At 41.3% G+C, this 15,320-nt stretch overlaps 2 protein-coding genes across 4 annotated transcripts in view; one reads left to right on the top strand and one right to left on the bottom strand.

Annotated features, from left to right (window-relative positions):
* GPN1 (GPN-loop GTPase 1) overlaps nt 1–3,095 on the top strand; it is a 17,170-nt gene extending 14,075 nt beyond the window's left edge. Inside the window, exons 13-14 of the mRNA XM_070512379.1 lie at nt 1,031–1,138; nt 2,383–3,095. Coding sequence (XP_070368480.1) covers nt 1,031–1,138; nt 2,383–2,468 — 194 coding nt within the window. The 3' untranslated portion in view covers nt 2,469–3,095. The remainder of the gene's footprint in view (nt 1–1,030; nt 1,139–2,382) is intronic.
* On the bottom strand, nt 3,071–15,312 carry SUPT7L (SPT7 like, STAGA complex subunit gamma). 3 transcript variants are annotated; one of them, XM_014850396.3, is made up of 7 exons: nt 15,175–15,312; nt 14,750–14,893; nt 13,897–13,997; nt 12,668–13,286; nt 8,543–8,867; nt 7,316–7,553; nt 3,071–5,769 (listed from the first exon to the last, which is right to left on the bottom strand). In XM_014850396.3, exons 4-7 carry the CDS (start codon nt 13,078–13,080, stop codon nt 5,507–5,509), a joined length of 1,239 nt encoding a protein of 412 aa, XP_014705882.1. In that variant the 5' UTR covers nt 13,081–13,286; nt 13,897–13,997; nt 14,750–14,893; nt 15,175–15,312; the 3' UTR covers nt 3,071–5,506. The 3 variants fall into 3 exon arrangements, with proteins under 3 accessions (XP_014705882.1, XP_014705883.1, XP_070368479.1); XM_070512378.1 differs by having other exon boundaries at nt 5,060–5,769; nt 7,219–7,553; XM_014850397.3 differs by lacking the exon at nt 15,175–15,312 and having other exon boundaries at nt 14,729–15,031.
* Nucleotides 15,313–15,320: the final 8 nt, after the last annotated feature.

Below are 15,320 nucleotides of genomic sequence, written 5' to 3'. Positions count from 1 at the left end.
TTGTTGCACACCTCAGCAAAATAAATTTCTATCTGCCATGGTCCTTTGGAAAAACTCATGAATATGTGAAATGGCAAATGTTAAATTTACTGCTTGCAAAGGATCTGCTCTCCTCAGATAGCCTGTTCAAGATTGGGGGAATTTCAGTAAATTATTTGAGGAATGTCACAAGTATAGTTGCATAATTCTTAGTTAGGCACAGAATGAGGCATTGACTGTCAGCACACCATGTCATCATCCTGTTTCAGGCCCACAGGCCCCTTGAGGTTTGCATCCCTTGATGTTGCTGCTGTTGGCCACCCTTTTTCTCTAGCTGAGCGCTCTCAAACCTCTTAGGCTGCTGAAGAGAGTGGTCATGCTCCCATGTCTTTAGAATACTTGGCATAGGTCGAGGTTCTAGTAGAGACCACCTCCCGCTGAATCTCCTGCCCAGTAATTACTTGATTAGACTTTTTCTTGATAATCGGGACTCAGCCCTTATTTGGTTTCCCTGGGTTGGGAATTTCACCTCTACCAGTACATTCGATTTTCCATTTTTTCCCCTCTCTTTTTCTTGAATAATGCCCTGGCTCCTCTACTCTAGATCATTTCACCGTGTATTCTTTTCAGGCTCTCTCTCAACTTAAATTTCCACCAGGAAGCTTCCTTAGTTCTCCATACTTTTACCCTTGACTGACCAGCCCACTGGATCTGCTCAAATGTCTTTAGCCTTCATAGGAAACACCATAGCCTCTTCCAACCTGTCAGCTAGTAAAAATGAATGACGTTACTATCAAGACAACTACTTGAGAATCCTCAAGTTAAAAATGACCTTTTGGATTTTGGGGATCATGATAACACTTTGTGAACTAAACTAGTATAGAAATATTAAGTGGTATTAACATTACATTTAGAAGAGGTGGGATCCTGCCTTTTATCATGACCACTTTCATCCTTCCAATTGATAATCATAGTTACTTATTGGTTCATAATCACCTTTTTGAGGAGGCATATGTTCCTGACATGCTACTGATAGGTGTTTTCTCTGTAGACAGTTTATCTCCTGTGCTGGACCCTTCTGACTTGATCTTGACTCGGGGAACCTTGGATGAAGAGGATGAGGAAGCAGACAGTGATACCGATGATATTGACCACAGAGGTAAGAGGTGGCTGAGGTGGCTCTTGAAAACAGAATAGCTGCTTATCCTCACATTGTTTGCTTAGGAGCATCTTCTTGTTGAGAGAAGACCTTAAGCACACAACCAGTAACAGGGGAGAGAGGAGATGGTAAAGATATATTGAGAGTTCCTGGCCTTCCTACTGAATGGTTAATATTAAGCTGATTACAGGCCTTTTATTAGTCTCGTGTCTTCTCATCTTTGGGTCCTAACTCAGTTTGAAGAATCCAGGCTTTTTGTTTATTATAATTATTGTTTCAAGAACACGTAAGGAGGCCTCAGCAGAGCTAAATCCGTCAGAAGTGACTGTAACATTGAGGATAGAATGCTCTGGAAACCCAAAAGTCTTCCTTCCACTGAGCATAGTTTTAAGGCCTATGAGCAGAATCTCTTTCTTGAGACAGCCCTAAAAAAGGTCCTAGCTATGACCAAGAGCAAACTTCTCTTTACTCCAGTGTGTTGGATGCTAACATGTAAATTGCCTCATTTAATCAGATTTATTGTGGTAAATTTACAAATAGTAAAACCCACCCTTTTAAAGTGTATAATTTGATGAGTTTTAACACATATATGTAGTCTTGTAATCACCATCATAATCAAGATACAGAACACTTGCATCATCTCAGAAGTTCCCTGATGCCCAGTTTTAGTCCCTTCCTGCGTACCTAGTTCCTGGCAACCACTGATGTGATTTCTGTTCTTATAATTTTGCCTTTTCCAGAATGTCATAATTGGAATCACATTATTTAACTTGCATTTCTTTTCACTCAGTCTAATGCTTTTGTGATCCATCCATGTTGTTGCATGTGTCATCAGTAGTATGTTCTTTTTTTATTGCTGAGTAATACTCCATTATGTGGATGTACCACAATTTGTTCATCCATTCACTAGCTGATTGGCATTTGAATTGCTTCTAGATTTTGGCTATTGTGAATCAAGCTGCTATTTCATTCATAGGTCTGTGGACACGTTTTCATTTCATTTCTCATGGTTAAAAATATGTAGGAGAGGGACTTCATTTTAGTTATTTTATAAGGGAGGTATTCTCCCCACTTATATTTTGGGCAACATGATACATAGAACATGCTTTTGGGAGATAATTCCTTATTGGGACAATTGAACAGTTTTTTAGAAATACTGTATCTGATGGATTGGTGACAACAACTCTTATCCACTTATCTACTGGGAGAGTTTAAAAAGAATTGACTTTCTTTTTTCCTTGCAGTTACAGAGGAGAGCCATGAAGAGCCAGCATTCCAGAATTTTATGCAAGAATCAATGGCACAGTACTGGAAGAGAAACAACAAATAGTTTCTAGAAGACAAAATTTTGGAACACTGTGTGAAGGAATTATCCTTACCTCTGACTGGGAGCTAATATAAAGGACGAGTTTGTTCAGAATAGCAGAGTTTCTCTTAGTAGGGAAATCTCCTGACTTGGATGAAGCCAAGGATAGGAGACATTTGGATCTGGCAGGTAGATGCCACTTCCCGTTGGCCTTTCCCTTGGATTTCTGCAAGGAAGGATATTCTGACTGTTTTTGGATGCTGATATCCCTTCAAGTCTAAAACTTCAAGTTTTATCATTTGAAGTCAAATATTTTTGCTGCTGATGGATAGAAGAGAGAGAGAACTTAGTGTTCACGTCACATCTCTGTTAATAGGCTGGATCTATAGCCTCTACTGCCCCAGCATCTTGCCCTTGAGCCTGCTCCACAAGTTCCCCTCCTTTCAGCAGAAAGGCAGAGGGGAAATATGAGCTTGTCCAGAGTGGCAGTGCAGTCTCCTTGGCAACCAATCAATGTTGGTATGAAATGTGCCTCACACTGGGTAGCTCATTATAGAACACCAGCTTTGTCGAAGAAAGTGAGCAAAACATAATTAACGAGTAAGAATCCTGCTTTCAATGATGACTTGGATAAAGAGTTTTTTATTTTAACTTTGTTGTAAGCCTGCTTGTCATAATTTCAAATAAGAAAATTAATCATTGCAAATAGCTTGACTTCTTTTCAACAGAGGTTTAAAGCCACATGTCCAGACCGGTCTCAATAAGGAGGTGATGGTTACTCAAGTTTCCCATGTACACATACCTAGTAACCAGGTACAGAGCCAGGCCCTGTTTGTATTGTACTTTGAACTTAATGCAAAGTATCCTTGGTGATTTACTCAAAGGCCGTAGATTTGGGTCAGGTGCACATTCCATACATAACAGCCATGGTGAGGGTTTGCCTTGCCCCCAGAGTCCTCACAGTATCTTAAAACATAATACATTTCTCTTAAGGAGTTTTATCCCTGCCTAATCTGTATTCTAATTCAGTGGTTCTCAAAGTGTGGTCTCTGGACCAGAAGCATCAGCATCTCTGGGAAATTGTTAGAAATGGTACACTCAGAAACTGAATCAGAAACTGTAGGGGTGGGGGCTGGCAATCTGTTTTAATAATCCCCCCAGGGGACTGGTGCATGCTAATTTTGAGAACCAGTGCACTAACTCAGCCTGTGACATAATCCCAGGCCAGATGAATCTCAGGTATTGTTCCTCACATGACCTGCTTTACCAGAGTATCCTAACCGTGACCATTTGGTGCCTTTTCTCCAATTTAAACATTCTAAAAATAAAGTATTTTATTTTACCATGAATTATTAATTTCAATATTCTGTAACTGGCAAGAACCACAAGTCTAAAAGTTTGAACCTTTTCTTGAAGAGGAAACTCTTTGCACAGCAAAACTCTGAACACACCTGGTTTTTCCCCTTAGTGCCTTTGAATACTTTTTCCTTAAAGAATAACTTGTCTAGCTTATGCTATAAGCTCCATAAGGGCAGGGACAAAGTTTTACTCATCTTTGTATCCCTTGTACAGGACCTAGTTCATAATAGGTACTCAATAAATGTTTGCTAACTGAATGGATTAAATACTAGATGGCTACTTACATAAATAAAAAAGGGAAAATGAAGCTAAGCCTGGAACAGGAAGGGTCTGGTTAAGTGTGCTAAGTATGTACCATTAGGAAATTTATAAATGATCTGATAATTTAAATTATAACTTCATTTTGTTGCTGTTGCATTCATCTTTATTCTCAATGCCTGGGACATTTCAGGCACTCGATAATGTGCTAGTTAAAGCTGTGCCTTAATTCTTGGTCTCTATTAAAAGGGTACCCTAAATTTCACAAGACTTGTATTTTGCACCCAAAAACCACCAAAACTTAAATAGTGTTTAACATGCTGACATCCATTACCAAGGAATAAGGCACACATTTGCTAATTACTCATAATTATTCCAGTGCTACATCATTTTCTTAATAATTACTGTTTGAGACTATCAGATGCCAAGCAGGGCAGATACTGTGGTGCATGAGTAATAACAGTAAAGTTGTTCAGGACATGATGTAAAGTAGAAAGCTGCATATTGTTATCATTTTAGAGGCTGCGAATCCAGGAGAAGCACAATGTGCAGATGTAGAATCCTGACAAAGGAATGGACTGGTGTTCTGTGATGGCTAAGCAGATGCAACAAACGAGATAAGCACAAATCTGTCCTTGGACAGGTCCTTTTGCTTCATTCACAAAGGAGAAAATGAAAGAAACAACTGAAAAAATGTACGTGGTAATAATATAAAATATCTGAGTGGAAATAAAAAGGCTAGGCATAGATGGAGTAAGTCTAGAGAAGGAAGAAGAAAATTTGTGGATGAGATAGGAGAGGGCTGTCTGAATAAGCAAAATGGCTTATTCTGTCACCACAGATCTGATTTTATGAGACTTCATGGGCAGCAAAAACAGTTTTAAAAAGACTACTGATAGGTAAGTTGTGCAATGTTTGGCTATTTCCAGTTAGGTATTAGTACTGGATTTCTAATGACTTGGACCAAAAATGAAGCAAGTTAAAAGAAAAAATTGACATTTGATATCAGCATATATTTACTTGTGAGTCTGTTCAGGCACAGGTTTGAGGTTTATTAACATCTCAATCTTCACAACATCCCTGCAAGGTAGGTCAAAGCGGTGTGATTCTTCTCAGTTGTGCATGAGAAACAGCTCTAGAGAAGCTAAGTAACTTGTCTAGCCACACAGTAAAGACAACGGTCAGGGACAGTGCTTTGGTTTCCTGATTACCGTCCCAGCATCATGATCTGTCTGTGAAAGGTGGCTTGGTTGGTGTGGAAAACTACATAAAATGGATGTAAAAGTAAAATGCAAACTTGTTTGGTTAAATCCAGTTCCACTGAAATCAGGAAAATCCACTGTGTTTAAGAGTAAGAGTCAAATCACTGTTTATGGAAACAAATTTAAATATATCATGGTTTTCTGTTGGGTCGTACAGGTCTGGACAGAAAATCTCTTTTCCTTTTATATTTTCCTCATCCTCTTCTTGCAGCGCTGGTTGAAAACAGGGGAGGACCCCATAAGGCTATCAGTGGAGTGGGAACCATAGCTGCTGTCTGAGTCATCAGGGCTCTGGGGAATCCCAGCTTCACTCATGCCTGACATGGGCTCCTCGAACACATCACTGCCCAGCACGCCATGCCCAGAGACATTGCCTTCTTCACTCTCTTGAGGCTCCATTTTCACATGGGCCAGATTCCAAAGAGGGGAAGCATTTACCTCTGTACCTAGAAATGGAAGAACAACAAATAACTAATGTTAAGCCAAGGATAGAACAAAGGAGAATGAATAGACCACCCAGGGCAGACTGATGGCCCTTGAGCTCAGTTTTCACTCTGACTCTCTACTTGGCTGTAGAATATGGTTGTTATTCTCTGCTTCAAAAAGTTACCAATTCTGAATATCTTCCTTTTCACTTCTTCCACCCTCCTTTACCCCACTTCACCCACCGCCATTTTCCTAAACCAGGGAAGTAAAACTATGCAGGAGAAAGATTCCCTGTCTCCTGGCCCAAAGGCAGGCACGGCTATGGGGCTCTTGTTCAGTCGTTAAGAATGCTTGACCTTCCTTCCTTCCTTTTACGCAGCTGTCTTGTTTTCCAGTCTTTTGTTTGGGTCCCTGGTCCTCTCTTCCATTATGAAAAGTTAATGATCACTACAAAATGCTGGCAGCAGTTTCCAGGCTGCTAAAAAGAGACATGGCCCCTTTGTCTGCAATAGTTTCTCTTTGGCCCTCCTGTCTGTGTTCTAGCAATATTGTTATGTGGTTATTGCTGCTTCCATGGTGAAAGGCTTTCTGTCCAACACCTGTAAAAATGTGGCCTAATCCTGTTTTAGGCCATACTTGAGGATTTGCTATTTGTATCATTTGTGCATTAATGAAATGACAATTTATACTTGTAAAGAACTGAGTGTCTAGGGGTTGGCCCGGTGGCGCAAGTTAAGAGCGCACGTTCTGCTTTGGCAGCCTGGGGTTTGCCAGTTCGGATCCCGGGTATGGACATTGCACTGCTTGTCAAGCCATACTGTGGCAGGTGTCCCACATATAAAGTAGAGGAAGATGGGCACGGATGTGAGCTCAGGGCCAGTCTTCCTCAGCAAAAAGAGGAGGATAGGCAGCAGATGTTAGCTCAGGGCTAATATTCCTCAAAAAAAAAAAAAAAATTAAAAACTTTGTAAAAAAAGAACTGAGTGTCTAGACTAGTTTGCAACCTGACCTACTTAAGGATCGAGTCATCGTGGTTCCTAAAGTAATCAGAGAGTCTATCTACAAAAAAAGGCCAGCTGCCTCTAACTGGGTAGCTCTATTTCAATCCCTTTCAGCCCCAATTTGTTGGGGGTACTCTAGCCAGGAAGCCCAACTACTCAAACATCCTAGAGCAATTAATCTATCTGGAAGTTGTCTTAATCATTTGAGTACAAGCATCAGGAAAGACCAATACAGAATACTAAGGGAAGAAGGGAACATCTGCCCACCCAGCTGGGTCAGCTGAATTAACTCTGGTAATCAATAGGATAACACATAATGCATCTACATCCTAACTAGGAGTTATTTTAAAGAACGCTGGTAAAGCTGTGCTAATCCTCTCTTTACTAATTACAAAGAGAATGCTGGTATCTCGAGTTCAGTGAAGCTATATTTGTTTTTAGACTTTCCATTCTCCTGCCCACCCTCACTTTTATTCCTCCATCTTCAGAGCTTGATTCCAAAACACAAAAAGTACTGAGATTGGCAGATCTCCCAGAACCAAAGTGAGTAAGTTGATTCTTTTACTTGAAGCCTGCGGCGAAGCCTCGACCTCCAGGTTGGATGGGAAGCGCTCACTCTGAGCCCCAAGCACTCCCATGGGCAGTGACTGGTCTCCAGAAGCAAGGTCAACCTCCAGTTCCTCACTGACAGGGAAGGCGATGTCGCTCACAGGTTCCTCCTTGATCTTTACAGGCTTAGTGTCCTCTGTGGCCTTCTCAGGATTGACAATCCTTTCATACTCTTCAGAGAGTTGCTTACTAATCTGTTGGCAAGCAAGAGTCAAATTTTCCAAGGAAATGTTAACAGCAAGTTGGATAGTCCAATTATGACATCCCATGGAAAAGCCAACAGAATATGAATATGAATAAAGCATCCACTGCCAATAGAAGGACTTTGTTTAAGGTGTTGAATTTGCATTTGCAAATGATAAGAGATACATAAAGAAAATTTGTTTGGCAGAGTGGGTCATTAATTAAAAGTTACATAAAGGTGAAAAATAGACTACGTTAAAGATAAAGCAGAACTGGGACAAAAGATCACATTTTTGGCTATAAAAACTAACAGCTGACATATGTACCCTAGGTGGATAATGAATGGTGCAGGAAATCTGGATCACTTAGCAAAGACTCTTTTGTTGGGTGTTAAAATTTCTTATGATAGTTTAGATTTGGGGAAACCAAAACTGAACAAATGACTTGCTTAAGGCCACAGGGTTGAAGAGATTAGATTATTTCTGGTTCTAACCAAAAATGGTGTCTCTCCCCACTCCTCCACCCTTGGGCACAATATCACTTCACTCTGTGTTGTTTTGCTTTTCATAGCACTTAACACCATCTGAAACTGTTGTGATCATTATTTGTTTACTTGTTTTTGTTTCCCTCTCAGGAATGCAAACCTGAGGAACTTATTAACTGCTGTATCCTGTTCCCTCACCCACAAAAGGCCCTCAATAAATATCTGGTGAATAGAAGCATGCTAACCACATTTTCTCAGACTCCATATACCTACCTGTCTATAATTTCTTCCAGAGGAAGTATTATCAATAAATGAGGCCATTCATTGACTAAAGGAGGCCCGTGGGTCTGGTCAGGTCAGTGATGGGGTCAATGAAACACAGCTAGGGCCATAAGGAAAGCAGGTGAAGTCCACTCTGTTCCAAGACCTGTGCTCTGTGCTCTAGAGCAAGTGTGGGATCCTGCTGAACACCTTAGACTACACATCTTTATCCACTTCCCCTCAGGGTCGCCTCACCTGTAGCATGTAACTGTGATAGTCCTTGATGCGGTGCTGCCAGAACTTCTGGAGGGAGAGCACACTGCCAATGCCCACTTCATGGAATACCTGCTCCATAACGTCGGGGAAAGGAGTCTGCCCCAGCCGAGCCTCCCGATCCACGGCGAAGCGCAGCAACTTGGTGAACTTCAGGCAATACTCATGTGCCACATCAGTTAGGGTCTCCAGGACACTTTCATTAGCACACTCAAAGCCTGCATGGGCCAGGATTGTGGCTACTGCCTGGTAGAGGAGCTGCCGGCAGGAGTGCCAGCTGAGTTCAGTCACAGGTTCCCCTTTCCCACTGAAAGTGGAGACATGGTAGTGTTATTAGTGCTCTTGCAAAGGGGTGACCCGTCCTGTCTCCCTAGGAGTTTTACAATTCCAATCAAACCACTGGCCCAGCTTTCCAGGGGAATTCTAAGCAGGTTACATAGCCCAGTTTCATCTTGCTGCTGTCAGGGCATGTCTCAACAACCCACAGACATATCTCTGAGCTCCTCTGATTACATAAAGGTTGAATAGGCAATACATGTCTATAATAAACAGTATAAAGGGGTATATAGTGAAAAGGAAGTTTCCTTGTACCAACTGCTCAGTTTTGATCACTCTTAGGATCTGATTAATTTTAAGAGTACAGCTCAAATACAGCTCAGTGGTGCTCTAATTATTTCATCAGATATAGTTTCCTCACATGCCGGGCCATGTATGAACTTTCAGAAATACATGGTCCAAATGAGGAGATTCTTATATAACTACAACAGACTATTTGTAAAACTGGGAAAGCAACTTAATTTTATAAAAGCAATTTAAAACATATACAGTGTACAAAGCATTTTTATCCTATCCTCTGCTGTAAAATGGTAGAGTCCAAATTATTCTATTTGGCAAGTGAGGAAACTGAGGTTCAGAGGGGCTGACTTGCCAGTTGTTTAGATATTAGTAATAAGCGGTGGAGCTTCTGACTCCAGATCCCATGTTCTTCCTAACACACCATTTTGCACCTAATCACTACTGTAGAAATCCTAATCTTTGCAAGAAAAAAACACCTCAAGAAGCTGTCTGACTTCATAAAAATAACTTGTGTGTGTGTGTGTGAGGAAGATCCGCCCTGAGCTAACATCCGTTGCTAATCTTTCTCTTTTTGCTGAGGAAGGTCAGCCCTGACCTAACATCTGTGCCCATCATCCACTATTTTGTATATGGGATGCCACCACAGCATGGCTTGATGAACAGTGCTAGGTCTGTGCAAGGATCTGAAGCTGTGAACCCCGGGCTGCTGAAGCAGATTGTGTGAACTTAACCATTATGCCACCAGGCTGACCCCAAAAATAACTTTCAGTAAGCTTCTAATAATTTACCTGTCTCCTGAAATCTCCTATCTTCTGCCTCCCTCTGACAAAAGAAGTACATAGATAAAAATAAAATAGGGTACAGAAAATTACTCTTCCCTGGTCCATACTTGGTATGCGTTACCATGTGCTGTACGAGAATGCTTGAGGAGCTATCCACCTACTTTACTATTATCTGCTCAGCTGCAACTACTGCCATTCACATAATAGTTGAAAAATAAGAAAATCAACTGCCAAATAACTTTTCATTTACTATTTCCATTATCATTTCCCATAGCCAGCCTCCCTGGGCCAAAAGCTAAAGGCCTCAGAAGTGCCTAATAAACAGAGAGAGCTAAACCAGTATTGCTTTACTTGAGTAATATATGGACCTATTTCAAAGGAAAATAATTATTTTGGCACCTCCACAATTGATATAAATTATTTTTGTTACCTTTTTTTTCTTTAAAGGTAAAGGTTTCTTTTTTTTTTTTTCTTTCTGAGGGAGATTCACCCTGACCTCACATCTGTTGCCAATCTTCCTCTTTTTATATGTGAGCTGCCACCACAGCATGGCCACCGACAGACTAGTGGTGTAGGTCTGCGCCTGGGAGCTGAACCTGGGCCACTGAAGCAGAGCACACCGAACTTAACCACTAGGCTACCGAGGCTGGCTCCACAGTTCTTAAAATATGTATAAAACAAACCAGGCATAAACTTTTGATATTCATAGCTCCTCCTAACAATTAAAATTGGAAATTTGACACAAAACTACAAAATTCTAAATAACAGCATCCATTTAATATGAAGGATGATGTTATTTTGTTAAAACTAAATTGCCCTCAAAATGTAAATATGGTACTGACTGCTACAGAGCCAGTTTTTTGAAGTTGGGCATATCTGTACTAATATGTGCCAGGCAGGTAATCACACAGTTATCCCTCCTGTTTTCACTACTCCAACTTCAGAATCTTTGATTATGCAATGCACAATGACATCATCTGGCCTTCAGCTAGGCCAGCTGGAACCTTTATGTATAAGTCTATTTCTGCTCTTTCCTCATTAGTTTGGGAAACTTAAAATAGTAGTAATTATTATCATCAATAGCCAGATGCAATAAGTGATATACAATATTACTTATGTAGTATTTTTGCCAACATATTTAAATCTGAATCTAATCTTGAGAAAATAATCAGCAAATCCAGTAAGTGGAACATTCTACAAGACAAATGACCTGAACTCTTAAAAAAAAGATTACTACCATGTTTTTTAAAGAGGAGGAAGCTATTCTGGCTTAAAAGACACTAAAGAGGCATAACAACCAAATGCAATGCATGAATTTTTGTTAGGTCCTGGATTGGGGAAAAATACATCTAAAAAAGTTATTTTGGGGGGCAGGCCCTGTGGCTGAGTGGTTAAAGTTGCATGTGCTCTGCTTTGGCAGCTTGGGGTTCATGGGTTCGGATCCCGAGTGCGGACCTACTCCACTCATCAGCCATGCTGTGGAGGCATCCCATGTACAACGTAGGGAGGATCAGCACAGATGTTAGCTTAGGGCAAATCTTCCTCAAGCAAAAAAAGAGGAGGACTTGCAACGGATGGTAGCTCAGGGCAAATCTTCCTCACATAAACACACAAAAAGATATTTTGGGGATAACTGGATAAATCTGAATATAGACTTATTGCATGATACTATTTAATTAGTGTTCACTTAATTTGGTATGATAACGGTATTGGGATTATGTAGGAAATTTTATGTAGGAAAATAAAATTATTCTTATCATAAGGGGAAGAATTTAGGGGTGAAATATTGTAATATCTGCCACTTTAAAATATTTGGCAAAAAAGTGTATATGTATGTTTATATACATTTGTATATTTGTGTGTATATGTGTGTATACACACACATATGTGAGAGAAAGTAAATGTGGCAAAATGTTAAAAATGGGTGAATGCAGGTGAAGGGTATTTGAGTGTTCATTGTATTATTATTTAAACTTTTTTATAGGTCTGACAAATTTCAAAACAAAAAGAAAAAAAGTAATTTGGCACCCAACGCAAACCTACCCACTGAAATCTAGTAATAGCACTAGGTTATAATGCAGTCATTCAGAGGATCTGAAGCAGGGCTTCTCAAACTTAAATACACATATGAATCTCCTGGAGATCTTATTAAAATGAAGATTCTGATTTAGCAGGTATGGGTGGGGCCTGAGACTCTGCATTTCTAACAAACTCCCAGGTGATGATGATGCTGCTGGTCTTGGACCAGATTTTGAGTAGTAAGGATCAAGAACATTTTTATATCCTTATTTCTTAAATTGTGTTATCAAAATGAAAAGACACAATTAAAAAATTCTTATATAGAAGTTGTAGATTTCTAATAATATGAGAATAAGTCCATGAATTTCAGTTTGAGGACACTGAGCTAAACCCATAATATACATTTTAAGTTAAACAGAAAGACCAGACTCTGAGGACTATGAGGCCATGGCCTATTTACATACCAGTGTAGTACCTTGCTCTTAGTAAAGTACTTGGCACACAGCAGGCACTCAATAAATATTTGTTGCATCAGAAAATAAAAAAATACAGACTCTAGATTTGGAAAATCAGGGTTCAAGTCTTAGACTTCCCACTAACTACCTGAGCAACTTTGGCTAAGTCAATTATTCTTATCCTCAGTTTCTTCATGGACATATTATTACATGCTTAATAGGGTTGTTGGGAAGATTTTTTGAGAAAAGTAAGATATAGCAAAGCCTTGCCTTACCGATAAAAGTCACTCTCTGGGTCACTGTGCCGGATCTGGAATGGTGCATTGGGATTCTTACAATCTAAAGGAAGGAGGTCATCAGGAAGAGGAGGTGACCCAGGGCAGGAGGGGAGAGGTTCACTCTCTTCAGTCTTTACACCTTCCGTCTGTTGCTGATTCTGGGCCTGAGCTGTGGCAATGAGGTTGCGCAGACGTCGGTTGTGCTGGATAAGCTGAATGGTATGGATGGTGAGGCTGCATGGCTCTGAGGGGATGTCCAGCATAGTAGGGGGCTTGGGCTTGTTGGCTGAGGGTTGGTGCAGGGGTGGGTCATGGACTTCCACCAGACGGAACTCCCGTGGGAGCAAATCAAAGGAACTTCTGTTGGTCTGGCTTGATGAGATTGGTATCTCTCCCCAGTATCTCAACATTTTGGGATAAGAAAGGAAAAGCTTTCAAGTTAAATGTAGATGATATCCCAAACTAGTGTTTTTAAATCTCTGGCAACTGTAGGTTATAGGCTTCTGTAGTGAAAAAATATGAAGTCTAGCCAGTTATTTACTTAAAAAGTAGGCTGTTCAAGATGACTTAGAAAAGTGTCAGTGTCAGCAATACTGTAGGACCAAAGATGTACTCCCTGAAGAAATTAAGAGAAATATAACTGTTAGATGCCAGTCATCACAATCACATACAACGACAATTCATATTAGACTGAACCACAAGGTGGAATTTGCCTCGTTAGTAGACTAATATTTGGGGCTGTAGTGTCCACGTTTTCCATCTCACCCCCCTACCTCATTACTAGAACTACCATCATGCCCAATCCTGAACAATGTGCAAGGAAAGATACTTAAGTGAAACCTGGAATATTTCCCAGTATTTTGACACACCTGTCCTGGATCAGCAGGAGAATGGGGACTAGAGCTAAAGATAGGCAGAGGTGGTTCTTAATCTGTGTATATCAGGCCTTTTAACTGGTCCTGGTGAAAAAATTATAAACCACTAATCTAAATAGTCTTATGTGTTCAACTTCTGACATACAGAGGGAAGAAGCTGAGAGATTTCTGCCGCCTCTTAACTGGTATTCCTTCTTTTAGTCTCTCCTTATATCTAATCTATTCTCTACAGTGCTGCTAGACTTAATGCTTTTAACTCAGATCTAATGGCTTCCCGTTGTCTTTGGAAAAAGTCAGTCAAAATTCTTTGCCTTACCATTCAACAAATTTTACAAACTGGCCTCAACTCACCTTTTCAGATTCATTGCCCATATGTCTCTTCAAATTCAACAAACATTTACCGAATGCCAGGTATTATGTGAGGAGACAAAGACTCAGGCAGGATCCTTCACCTGAGGTGAGGGAGGAAAACAAACAGAACATTTCAGTATGAAAGTGTGTGGTAAGTGCTGTTCTAGAGGGGCAGACCTGGTGCACTGGGAGCACAAAGGAGGTGCTTCCTGGAGAAAATGACCACCTTAGTTCTAATGGTATCATACCACTCACTTTAAGAATGCCATGCATTTCCACAGTTGACCCTTTAAGCTGTGATCCCTGTCAGAAATGCCCTGCCACCCACCACATCCCTGGCAGACTTGTATTCATTCTTAAGTATAGCTTAACTCACCACCCTCCATCACCTGCCCAGTACCTCTCCCTTCATTATATTCTCACCGCACTTTGCGTGTCTCTGTCATAGCATATATCCCTGGATTTAAACTAGTACTTATCTCAATTTTATTCTCTCATCTGTCCCTCACAACCATGATCTTGGTACACGTCTGGCACACAGTAATATCTGGCATTTACTGAGCGCCTACTATATACCAGGCTTTGCCTTTACTGTTTAATTCAATTCTCCCAACTACCCTATGAAGTAGACGCTATTATTCTCCCATTTTCCAGATATAGAAGCTGATGCCCACTGTCTTGCCTAATGTCGGGAACGGCTGAGAGGGAAAATCAAAATAGCCTCGAGTCTGCACTCTTAAAAACTACACTATGCCGCCTCATTAACTGGTTTCGGAAAGAAGAACAGAATGAACGAACAAATGAATGAACAAAATGACAGAAAAAAACCAACCGCCCTCTTCCCTAACTTCACCGAAAGGAGCACGAAGGGCAGGCACCAAGCCGAAGCAACGCCCAAGTCGCTCGAGGGGGTCCTCGGTCACGGTCGGCAGGTGCAGGCGCCAACCACAGCGTCCCTGGGGTCTCCTGACGCTCGGAGCAGCCGGCAGGTCTGGACCTGGATGGAGGCACGGAGGCGCCACTATTCACTGCCGTGTCGCAGGACGGCACTGGGCGGCCGTACGACTCCGAAAGGCCGGAGGCCAGAGACGCGTCCGGCCCGGAAGGCTGGTTTGTTGATTAGTGGGGCAAGCCTGCCGGAAGCGCTTCTTCTCAATCAGGTAAGCCATAGGAAGTTATTACAATCCGGTTGCAACCTCTAAAGATGTCCCCATTCTGACAGCAGCCCAACCGCCTTTTTCTGTTTTTCTCTTCTTATGATCTTCCCGTGATACTCACCTCTTCACAACGCTGTGGGTCGCGAAGGAGCAACTCCACAAGCGCCGGCCAGAGAGGCCGCTGGGAGCTGGGGATAGGGAGGCGCGGAGAGGAACGTAGAGACCGAGGGGTGAGGTTTCCCAGGAACAGATTTTGAGGCTGCACCC

This window comes from Equus asinus, chromosome 6, assembly GCF_041296235.1.
Source record: "Equus asinus isolate D_3611 breed Donkey chromosome 6, EquAss-T2T_v2, whole genome shotgun sequence".
In the NCBI taxonomy this organism is placed as follows: Eukaryota; Metazoa; Chordata; class Mammalia; order Perissodactyla; family Equidae; genus Equus; species Equus asinus.
Note: the sequence above shows the minus strand (reverse complement) of the source record. Positions and strands in the feature narration are given on the sequence as shown.